The sequence below is a fragment of the Salmo salar genome, chromosome ssa06 (assembly GCF_905237065.1).
Source record: "Salmo salar chromosome ssa06, Ssal_v3.1, whole genome shotgun sequence".
In the NCBI taxonomy this organism is placed as follows: Eukaryota; Metazoa; Chordata; class Actinopteri; order Salmoniformes; family Salmonidae; genus Salmo; species Salmo salar.
Genome location: NC_059447.1, coordinates 55626638 through 55638702, shown reverse-complemented (window position 1 = coordinate 55638702; position 12065 = coordinate 55626638). Strand labels below are relative to the sequence as shown.

General features: G+C 42.3%; 1 protein-coding gene across 8 annotated transcripts in view; it reads left to right on the top strand.

Annotated features, from left to right (window-relative positions):
- The window catches only part of kidins220b (kinase D-interacting substrate 220b), a 42851-nt gene extending 32890 nt beyond the window's left edge, over nucleotides 1-9961 (top strand). For 5 of the 8 annotated variants that reach the window (XM_014204842.2, XM_014204840.2, XM_014204841.2 and 2 more), the window contains exons 26-30: nucleotides 1766-1891; nucleotides 3799-3936; nucleotides 4020-4118; nucleotides 5370-5600; nucleotides 7390-9961. In XM_014204842.2, coding sequence (XP_014060317.1) covers nucleotides 1766-1891; nucleotides 3799-3936; nucleotides 4020-4118; nucleotides 5370-5600; nucleotides 7390-8583 — 1788 coding nt within the window. In that variant the 3' untranslated portion in view covers nucleotides 8584-9961. The remainder of the gene's footprint in view (nucleotides 1-1765; nucleotides 1892-3798; nucleotides 3937-4019; nucleotides 4119-5369; nucleotides 5601-7389) is intronic. The other 3 variants (XM_045720734.1, XM_014204845.2, XM_014204844.2) reach the window with 1 other exon arrangement.
- Nucleotides 9962-12065: the final 2104 nt, after the last annotated feature.

Sequence of the window (12065 nt, the reverse complement as noted above, 5' to 3'; positions counted from 1 at the left end):
ACTCCTGTGGCTGGCCGGGCGCAATGCACTCTGACACGGTCGCCAGGTGTACGGTGTTTCCTCCGACACATTGGTTTGGCTGGCTTCCGGGTTAAGTGGGCATTGTGTGAAGAAGCAGTGCGGCTTGATTGAGTTGTGTTTCAGAGGACGCACGGCTCTCGACCTTCGCCTCTCCCGAGTCCGTACAGGAGTTGCAGCGATGAGACAAGACTTTAACTACCAATTGGACACCACAAAATTGGGGAGAAAAAGGGGTAAAAAAACAAAAACAGGGCTTCGCACACCTGGATTGTACAATATTTGCACATTATTCTTAAAATAAATATTCAAGCTCTGTCAAGTTGTTGAGCATTGCTAGACAGCCATTTTCAAGTCTTGCCATAGATTTTCGAGCCGATTTAAGTCCAAACTGTAACTAGGCCGAACATTGGATGTTGTCTTTGTAAGCAACTTCACTTTATATTTGGTCTTGTGTTTTGGGTTATTGTCCTGTTGAGTGGTGAATTTGTCTCCCAGTGTCTGTTGGAAAGCAGACTGAACTAGGTTTTCCTATATGATTTTTGCCTGGGCTCAGCTCTAATCCGTATCTTTTTATCCTAAAGATAAAAAAAAAACTCTCTAGTCCTAGCTGATGACAGGCATACCCATGCAGCCATCCATGCAGCCGCCACCATGCTTGAAAATATGAAGAGTGGTACTCAATTGATGTGTTGTTGAATTTGCCCTAAACATAACGCTTTATATTTAGGGCATAATGTTCATTTTTCTAAATTTCTTGCAGTATGACTTTAGTGCCTTGATGCAAACATGGAATATTTTTAAGCAATGGATGAGTCTGCCTCAGTTTTACTTTAGTGCCTTAATGAAAACAGGATGCATGTTTTGGAATAGTTTTATTCTGTACAGGCTTCCTTCTTTTCACTCTGTCAATTAGGTTAGTATTGTAGAGTAACTACAATGTTGTTGATCCATCCTCAGTTTTCTCCAATCAGAGCCATTCAACTCTAACTGTTTTAAAGTCACCATTGGCCTCATGGTGAAATCCGTGAGCAGTTTCCTTCCTCTCCGGCAACTGAGTTAGGAAGGACGCCTGTATCTTTGTAGTTGCTGGGTGTATTAATACAACATCCAAAGTGTAATTAATAATTTCACCATACTCAAAGGGATATTCAATGTCTGCTTTTTTTTTATTTTTACCCATCTACCAATATGTGCCCTTTGCGAGGCATTGGAAAATCTCCCTGGTCTTTGCGGTTGAACCTGTTTGAAATGTTTGTGGTACAGAAATTTGTTAGTCATTAAAAAATCATGTTGAACACTGTTATTGCAGACAGAGTCCATATAACCTTGTTAAGCACATTTTTACTCCTGAACTTATTTAGGCTTGCCATGACAATGTGGTTGAATACTTATTGACTCAAGACATTTCAGTTTTAAATTTTTTATTAATTTGTAAAAAAATTGAAAAACATAATTCCACTTTGACATTGTGCTGTATTGTGTGTAGGCCCAACATCCAGGTTGTAGAACAACAAAATGTAGAACAAGTCAAGGGGTGTGAATGCTTTCTGAAGTCACTACATGCATACATAGTGTATTTCACTTGCTGTGAATGTATTTAATTTGCCTGTTTTCATTTAATTCTATTTGCCTCAGTCTATATCTCATATCTCATCATCAGACACCTTTTAAGTGTTGTTTTTATTTGATTTTACCCCATGTTAAACGTGTTTCCTATCTCCCTGGTATTCCCCCCTCCCTCCAGCCATATTTCCCCCATCATGTTTACCAGCTGCCACGCCAGTATGTGGGCACTTTCCCTGTTCATGCACCTCCACCACGTCCATTCCCACTTAAAAGTGGCTTTCCCCGGGATCCGAGCAGTGGACACGTAAGTATTAGCCAGTACGTCATAGTGCATAGATAGAAGTAGTGCATCTAGAATGGCATCTCTGGATGTATAAACATGTATGTTTTAATTAGCTTCTACATGCTTGTTTGAACCTTCTGATTCAGATTGTTTAAACATTAGAACATTCTGATCGGATTCTACATTTAACACCTTTGTCATTTAGCAGACGCTCTTATCCATAGCGACTTACACTTAGTGCATTCATCTTAAGATAGCTAGGTGAGACGACAACATAGCACAGTCGTGGGAAGTACATTTTTCCTCAATAAAGAAGTTATGAGCAAAGTCAGTGCTAGTAGATTCTAAGAGAGAAGTTAATTTCACAAGAAACACGTCCTTCTTTTACAAAAACACGCTGCTTTCTTTCTTCGTCATACACCCCCCCCCCCACACACACAAACACAGAAACACAATGACCTCGCTGCATCAGACTGTCCTAAAAACCACTGAACCCTGCAGATATCACACATTTTTCTCATCATGATGAAGACATGCTTTCTCTCGCTCCACTCTTTCTTTGTATTTCTGTCTCTCTCCCTCTCTCTCTACTCTCTTTCTTTGTATTTCTGTCTCTCTCCACTCTTTCTTTGTATTTCTCTCTCCCTCTCTCAATCCACTCTCTTTCTCTCTCTTTCTCTCTATTTCCTGTCTTGAAGATGTCTGCCTCCTTAGTTTTTTCTCCTCTACAACGATGATGTTGTCATCTGTATGTAACCTGGGTTAATAGCTATTTGATGGACGTTAGAAGTCCGAATACAATTTCTCCCTTTTCAAGTTATTATGTATTTCACTATTGTAGTATGCTCTGCCAGTCTGGGTAAAAATGGAATAACATAGAATGAAATAAAATAGAGTTCCATGCTGAAACTCCGTTCAAACCTGCAAAGGTAAAGGCATGGTATAGGGGAGAGGAACATGAAGAGAACGTAGGCCACATAAACCCTTAGTAGGTACAGTATGAGACAAATATAATATCTGATCTATAATGGGTTGTTGATGAGAGTGGCGTTATCCTAGGGTGAGTATGGCATGGTACAGTATGGCAATGGGCTGTAGACTATGGGTTATTAGACGTTGTCACGGCATTAGGCCCAGACCAAACGTCAGTGAGTGGATGAGAGAATACAGTATGGTAAAACACCTTGGATGTTATCTGTGAGGAGGAAATGACATCACTTCCTGTTATCTGTAAAGTAGTACTACTACTAGGTTACTCACTAACGCAAGAGTTAGACCATAGAAATAGAATCACTATAACAGATATCCCCTCAGATCATTGAATTTACTTGAATGAGGATGTCCGATATAGTGATTATATTTCTTTGAGTTAGATATATGACACCACACACCTCACCAAAGATGAATGGAGAAAATATTACTGGTAAGTGATACACATCTAGCGCTAGATTGCTGTGATGCTAGTATGGATAGAACGCACACAGCAATAAAATGGTGCATGACTATTATTTATTCAAACAGGTTAGTTTCAGGTCTTTATGAAACCACAGGCAATGCCACTGACTGAGTAGAATGGCTGTCTTCATAGGACATGTCGACTTTGATGAGGTGCGAGAGGTGGGAGTGTGTGAGGGTTTGTGGTAAGGAGAGGACTTAAGCTAATGTTTGAAATGCTTATAGAGACTGTAAAAGTGACTAAATCAAACATGTTACAAATCTACAATGTATCTTACAAGGTTCCAAACCGTTTAATTGTAAATAGGTCTTAAGCAGTTTTGCTATATTAAGGACAGAAGCACTATGAGCAGATCAAATATTTCACTAGTCAGCGGCCTTGTAGTGTTCAGTATCTACATCAGTTAGCATCCTAACAACAATAATCCTGTCATTGACAATGTGTTCTGGACCTGGTTGTGTGTGTGTGTCAGGGTTCTGCCTCTGTGGTGTCGGCCACCCCGGTCATCCTCCTGAGCTCCATGAACACAGACGCAGTGTGTGAGCGCGTCAAACAGATCGAGGGCATCGACCAGAGCATGCTGGTCCAATACACAGCCACCATTAAGAAGGTGAGCTTGAGAGAGAGAGAGAGAGAGAGAGTATTTCTGACATCCCCCCCATTAACCATCTCTCCATTGCTTCTCTCCCTCAGGCTAATGTGAACGGCAGAGTTCTGACCCAGTGCAACATCGATGAACTGAAGAATGAGATGAAAATGAACTTTGGAGACTGGCAGCTCTTCAGAGGAACGGTGAGTACTTTGGTTCTAACTTTGCTCTTACCTGTTTCTTTTTATTGTGTAGTGTATTTACCATCAGCTTTAACAGTGGACACTGCTGTTACAGTATGGTTCTTAACTCAGTAGGGTGTCTGCCCAAAATGCGCTTTGGTGATGAAATTTCACCTCCTTATGTTATAAAATACATTTTTACAAAGACAAATATTATTCATGTTCTGAATCGTTCAATGGGGTCTTTCTCTAACAAATCATTAACATTATGTCCAAAGAGTTGGATTTCATACCTAATACATCCTATGATAAGCACCGAGCTCTGTTGACATAGCTGTGCAGGTTTCTTGTAACAACTTTTGTCACTTTTACATTTTGTGGTCGTTGTCTTCAAAGTTGTTTCTGCGGATCACAAAACGCAAAATTAGCATGACACGAGCTGAATTAAATGTAAAAGGCTTTGAAAATAAAAAGCTTATACAGATGTAGGATCTTAATTTGAGCCAGTTTGCGACAGAAGGAACATAATCCTGCAGCAACAGGAAATGTGAATTATTATGTGGATCATAATTCATTTACATTTTTTGTAGGGGTTAATACATTCTTCGTTAGGGCAAATCAAGTCTGACATTTTAAAGTGGAAATTACAAACTTTAGAAGTCTTTTTAAACCTTGAGTACACTACAAGATTGCATTTCCGGCTGGGCGGGAAAATTGTCAGCGACAAAAGAGAGATCAAATTAAGATCCTACATCTGTAAATTCAGTGCTCCATTGACATTTCACAGCGATATGTTTGTTTTTGTGAGAAATATTTGAAAAATAACAGGAATTTCCAATTACATATGAAAAGCATATGCTAAAATATGAAAATATTACATGTCACGTTTCAAAATCAATATCCATCTTACCTCTATATTGTATAATGTCCTGCAATTCAATACAAAAAGATAACGAGTTCAACAGCAAAGTGAGCCTGTCAGGTAGCCAGTAGCCTTAATTCTTGCACAGAATCCAGCCTAGCTGACATGATGCAATTTTCCAGATTTTTGACCACACTTATTCTCTGGCCTCCATTGATTTAGTCACTATAATTCTGGGCATTCTACAAGGGTAAAAACTCCAATAACTTTTTAAAAGATTACTAGAGACATGAGGTTTGGTTTTCTTAAAGGGTTATAATTTTAGCCATTGGTCAAAAGATGTGTTTTTGATTGTACACACTAAACCCAGTCATCTGTAGTCCTCCTCCTTCATCTTCTTCTTCTTCTAGGTGTTGGAGATGCGTCACGTGGAGAGCCAGGTGCTTCATGAGGAGGCTCCCAGCGAGATGGGCAGCAGTGTGGCGGGCCACGGGGAACCGAGGCGCCAGGTCGCCCCGCCCCAAGCTAGTGCTGTCAACCTCGACGCCAACTCACCAATGTACAGCTTCAACCTGAGCTTTGAGGAACTAAGCAACGTGGGACTGGATGAGCCTCCCAGGCACAGCAATAACACATGGATGGTGAGTGACTGGTGGTATTTTCCATTGTAGAGAGGTCTATATTGCATCATTATATTACATTGACAGAAAGACTGGTATTGAATAACTATATGTACAGAACCATGATTTAAGCCATTGACCTGTATGTAAACCAAATGATAGCACATTTGCCTTCATGTACACTACCGGTCAAAAGTTTTAGAACACCTACTCATCATGGGTTTTTCTTTATTTTTACTATTATCTACTTTGTAGAATAATAGTGAAGACATCAAAACTATGACATAACACGTATGGAATCATGTAATAACCAAATAAGTGTTAAATAAATCAAAATATATTTGAGATCCTTCAAATAGCCACCCTTTGCCTTGATTACAGCTTTGCACACTCTTGGCATTCTCTCAACCAGCTTCACCTGGAATCCTTTTCCAACATTCTTGAAGGAGTTCTCACATATGCTGAGCACTTTTTGGCTGCTTTTCCTTCACTGTGCAGTCCAACTCATCCCAAACCATCTCAATTTGGTTGAGGTCGGGTAAGTGTGGAGGCCAGGTCATCTGATCCAGCACTCCAGCACTCTCCTTCTTGGTCAAATAGCCCTTACACAGCCTGGAGGTGTGTTGGGTCATTGTCCTGTTGAAAATCAAATGTCCCACTAAGCCCAAACCAGATGGGATGGCGTATCGCTGCAGAATGCTGTGGTAGCCATGCTGGTTAAATGTGCCATGAATTCTAAATAAATCACAGACCGTGTCACCAGCAAAGCACTGTCACACCATAACACCTCCTCCATGCTTTACGGTAGAAAATACAAATGCGGAGATCATCCTTTCACTCACACCGTGTCTCTCAAAGACAAGGCGGTTGGAACCAAAAATCTCACATTTGGACCAAAGGACAAATTTCCACTGGTCTAATGTCCATTGCTCGTGTTTCTTGGCCCAAGCAAGTCTCTTCTTATTATTGGTGTCCTTTAGTAGTGGTTTCTTTGCAGCAATTCGATCATGAAGGCCTGATTCACGCAGTCTCCTCTGAACAGTTGATGTTGAGATATGTCTTTTGCTTTAACTTTGTAAAGAATTTATTTGGACTGCAATTTCTGAGGCTGGTAACTCTAATGAACTTATCTCTGGATCTTCCATTCCTTTGGCGGTCATCATGAGAGCCAGTTTCATTATTGTGCTTGATGGTTTTTGCGACTACACTTCAAGAAACTTTCTAAATTCTTGAAATGTTCCATATTGACTGACCTTCATGTCTTAAAGTAATGATGGACTGTCGTTTCTCTTTGCTTATTTGTTCTCACCATAATATGGACTTGGTCTTTTACCAAATAGGGGTATCTTCTGTATACCACCCCTACCTTGTCACAACACAACTGAATGGCTCAAATGCATTAAGAATGAAATTCCACAAATTAACTTTTAAGAAGGCACACCTGTTAATTGAAATGCATTCCAGGTGACTACCTCATGAAGCTGGTTGAGAGAATGCCAAGAGTGTGCAAAGCTGTCATCAATGCAAAGGGTGGCTATTTGAAGAATCTCAAATATAAAATATATTTACATTTGTTTAACACTTATTTGGTTACTACATGATTCCATATATGTTATTTCATAGCTTTGATGTCATTACTATTATTCTACAATGTAGAAAATAGTAAAAATAGAGAAAAACCCTTGAATGAGTAGGTGTTCTAAAACTTTTGAACAGTAGTGTATACTTAGACCACAGATCTAGGCCCTCCTCAGTCTTTCAATGTCTTACTCTATTAAATGTAATGTTCCATAACCTCCCCTCTCCCCAGGCCCCGACCCACCGCACCCCCAGCATGTCCAGCCTCAACTCCCCGGAGTCGTCCAACGACATCGTCAAGCTGACGGAAAAGCAGCAATCCGAGTACCGCAACGCCTACCAGGAGTACATCGCCCAGATGGCCACGCTGGAGGTGGGCGGAGGCGGGGGAGAGAAGCCCGTCCAGCCCCACCCCAACCAGTTCATGACCTCCTCCAGCTCCGAAGATAAGACCAAGGACAAGGCTACCGCCAAGGGAAGCACCACCAAGCCCCCCACTGTAGACGCCCCAGACTTCACCAATGCTGAAGCCCCCCTGGACCCCATCACAGAGGAAGATGAGAAGCAGGACCCCCATGGCTCCTCTAAAACCCTGCTGGGCCGCAAGACCTCCGGATGCAGCGACAGGGGGAGCGGACTGTTTCTGGGAGCCGCCGATCTCAAGTTGAAGGCCACCGGCGGGCTGCGTTACCAGAAGCTGACCAGCGACGACGAGGATTCAGAGAACTCCGACACTCCTCTCCTGGGCGACGGGAAGAAGCCCGGTGAAACCAAAGCATCCTCCTGCAGCAGCTCTCTGGCCCTGGCTAAGGGGAAAGAATATCTCTCCGATGCCATGCTGGATAAGAAGGATTCATCGGACTCTGGCATGCGGTCTAATGAGAGCTCCCCCAACCACTCTCTTCAGGACGAGGAGGCCGACCTTTCCCAGCTGGAAAGGGCCAACCTCATCGACCTGGACCAGGAGGAGAGCCAGAGCCTGGCAGCCAGGAAGAGGGGTCTGCCCAGCAGCCTGAGTGGTCTCCAGGACCCGGCCGTGGCCCGCATGTCCATCTGCTCCGAGGACCAGTGCAGCCTGCTGGCCAGCAGCCCCGAAGAGAGCTGGCCCTCGTCCAAGAGCTACAACCTGAACCGCACGCCCAGCAACACCACCCTCAACAACAACACCAACGCCCAGCAGCAGCGTTGCCCAGGGCAGAGTGCTCCGGTGGGGTCGACCGACACTACCTGCTCCACCCCTACCTCCTCCTCCACCAGCGAGATCATCATCTCCCCGGGTTCCGGCACCACCAAGTCCGGGCCGCACAACGAGAACGTGCGCGTGGTGCACCTGAAGCGGGGGCTGAACCCCGGGGATCCCCCAGAGATCACCAGCGTGTCCTCTGACAGCGTCACCTTCGGAGAGGAGCGCGAGAGCATCCTGTGAGCCTCCCCTCCCACATCGTACCCAGGAGGGAGACCCCTGGAGAGCACTCTGTCAGTAAATCTTTGGTGTGGTAGTCTGAACAAAGCATGAGTAGCAAGGTACCGTAGCTAGCTAAATGGGTAGATAAATTAAGATTTTTAGGGCTATATGTTCCTAGGTGTGTGCTACGTAGATAGCCTCGTTAAACCGGCCTGATTCTGCGTGCTCACATTCTGTTTTACTTCAGTGAAATAGAAGGAGAGCGCAGCGGTCGGTCTGGTTTCACGAGGCTACTATGTACTGAAGAGGCAGCGCACTGTTGTATTGTGTATTTTCATCATGTGAAGTGACCCATACTAACTATCTTGGTAGTTAGTTACTTACAGTATAATTGACAACTGTCTGTGAATTGTCCTGCACTAGAGCAAGCATTTTAAGCTTGAGTGCCAGTCTGTTTGTGCTATCAGGCCAACTTCTTGTCACTCATTGTCATGCCAAGGGATTGACAATGAGCAATGGAGTTGGCAAGAGCACAAATCTATCCGGGACCAGTCTAGGAGCATGTGCCAACAGTATTATTCTTAGCTGCTGCTCCCTGTGTGTGTCAACTAGTGATGTATGGAGCTTGTGGGTTCTGTACAATAAAACATCGATGAAGAATAAATGCAAATGAACACGTGAGCCAATTGAACAAAAGTGTATGTAGGATCTGTCTTTGCCGTGTCTCAGCAAATGTCATGGAGGAGACTCAACTGAACTGTTCTGCAATGTTGCTATAGCCACAGGACTTTTAACTATGGTTGCATCCCAAATGGCACCCTATTCCCTATAAAGTGCACTACATTTGACCAGTGCTATGGGCCCTCCTTACAACACTAACAAACATTTGAGGAGAAAAGGGAGGGGACGTTGACACTAATATGTGACAAGTGGTTTTAAGAAAAACATTTAGAACGAGAAGTATGTTCAGAAAAGTTCAGTTGCATTCGCCATGTGATAAATTGGACTGTATGTACGCTTCTTTGTAATGAACAGTGGTTGTAAAATCATTTTGGTTTATTAAATGTTGTCATGGTCTGTCTCGTCCCGTAACACTAGTACTACGTATCCAATGCCATTGAAATATACATTTGATGGCATCGGATTCACAAATCTGGCTACAGATGACCCGTGCGATGCATATGCAAATTAGTTTGACGTCTGTGCAAATGTCAGAGTGCCCTCCTATGTGTATGTGTAGCATGCACTGTGATGTTCTATGGTGTATTTTACCCAGTCTGATGATAACCGTGTCGGAGAAAAAAATAAAATAAAATAGGGGATTCTATCTATAAAGGAAAATAAGTGAATTTTGCCGTCAGACATTAATCGGACTGAAAAATAAAATCTGGATGCCGTATACAGAGTCTGACCTCTTGTTTGTTCCCACGTAGGCGTGTTGGAAATGATATGTATGGACCGGTATGTTTTCTCATATAGCAGTTTCTTCTTAATGTCCACCAGCAGGAGGCGTGCTCCACCCATGCAAAAATAGTAGTAAGCATCTTAATATGTAATAATATAATATGCAATTTTATCCAAAGCAACTTACAGTCATGGTGCATAAGTTATTTATGTATGGGTTGTCCCGGGAATCAAACCCACTTTCCTGGCATTGAAAGCGTCATGCTCTACCAACTGAGCTACAGAGAACCATCAGTGACTAGATGGGCACCAGCACACCATCCTGGATAACTGGATAAGATTAGTAACTGCAATACATTGAGCCTTGTTATGTGGTCTTCCTAATGATAGTCTGAATCTTTCAGATACATTTAAAAGCAAGTTAAATGGAATGCAGTTCCACCATCCTTCGATGTAAGAGAAAGTCCAGTGACAATGTTGAAAATTGAAAATTGTCAGTTGGAAATGTGTATATTTACACCACTTACAAAGTTCCAATATAATCCCTCATAAAACATAATATGGATATTAACAATTGTACAGTATAAGGAATCTAATTTATTATTGTATAAAAGTGCAATTTACAACATTCCTCATTATATTCTCTGCAACCAATCTGATACTATACAGGCATGATTTTGGTCTTAACATTTATATACAGTGAGTGTCCATTAGTCCGTCCGTAAGAAACAGCAAACATTTAGAGTTCTCCTGTGTTTCATGCGCCACCTGCCCAGGAAAAAGCAGAATCCTGTCGTTGAAAGATATCTTGTTTCAATACTATCTTTTCAGTCAGTTATTCTGTCCTTGTGTTTCCATTGTTGGTGAGATATCATTCTTCCGTTGAAAGAAAAAAGAAAAGGCCAGTAGATAAATTAAAAACTTTAAAACACATACTTGTATCTCCTTTTAGGAAAAAAGATCAACTTAAGTCAAGAGGAAATCCAGCCAGCCAGTGGAGGTGAACATGGGGTCCTGTTTAAAACACACCTGTAATAGACTGGGGAGAGAAAAGAGGGTAACATTTAGAGAGAAGCCAGGCTAAAGGACAGACAGGGAACTGGACAGTCAGACTGGCGCCTGAGAGGAAGCCACAGTTATTTTTCTACTTTAACCAAACACTGAAATACTGGTGGAAGTCTGTCCCAAATGGCACCCCTTTCCCTATGTAGCACACTACTTTTAAACAGGGCCCATAGGGCACTACTTAAGGAAATAGGGTGCCATTTGGGACGCACAGGCTGAAATACTGGGCAATCCCTGAGCACCAGATGGAGGCGTCGACTGTGTCGAGGAATAAGTAACATCCTGACAACCTCTAAGTACAACGTGGGACTAGATCTACACTTGCTATAATGATGCTGGCTGGCGCCTGCTTTTCCTTACAGACAATTATCTACAGACCAGTAGTTTTCAGAACCCACACAACCACTGACTGGAGTAGCCATCCGGTCTATTATGTAGCCAGAGCCTATGATATCATGATACAGGTAGGTTAATCAGTGGTGTCAAATGTCGGTCAAGTCAACAATATGACAGTCCGTGGAATACCCTTTTAAAAGTGTAACTGATACCAAGTCTCTATGTCCTTAAAAGTTTTGACCCATTTGAGTGCACCTTTTCTTTTACCTCTCAACAAAATGACTTTTCCAAATGGAAATGGATGCAATAATGGCAGTATTAAAGGAAATACTTACCCAGTCAGAGGGAGAGTTTAGCTGTCATCAGTCTCTGTCTCTTTGGGGAGCTGGTCATTTGACTGTAAAAACACACAAGACAACCACTGTTCAGTATCACTGTTTACAGATCGAGTCTCCTGGCATTGCTGAGTTAGTACAGTGGCTGCGGTCTAGTTTCTATTAGGTTTCTATTCATTCACCACCAAGCTGTAACTTGTACAACAACCAACAGTGGCACTTAATCAAATGTAAAAGATTTAGTACATTTTTACAGATGTATGTGAAGCAGAATATAAGGCTGCTTTGGAAAGAATCGAATAAATATTTGTATATAAGCCTGTACGCCTTTAACAAAAGTAAGCATATATAACATATTACATA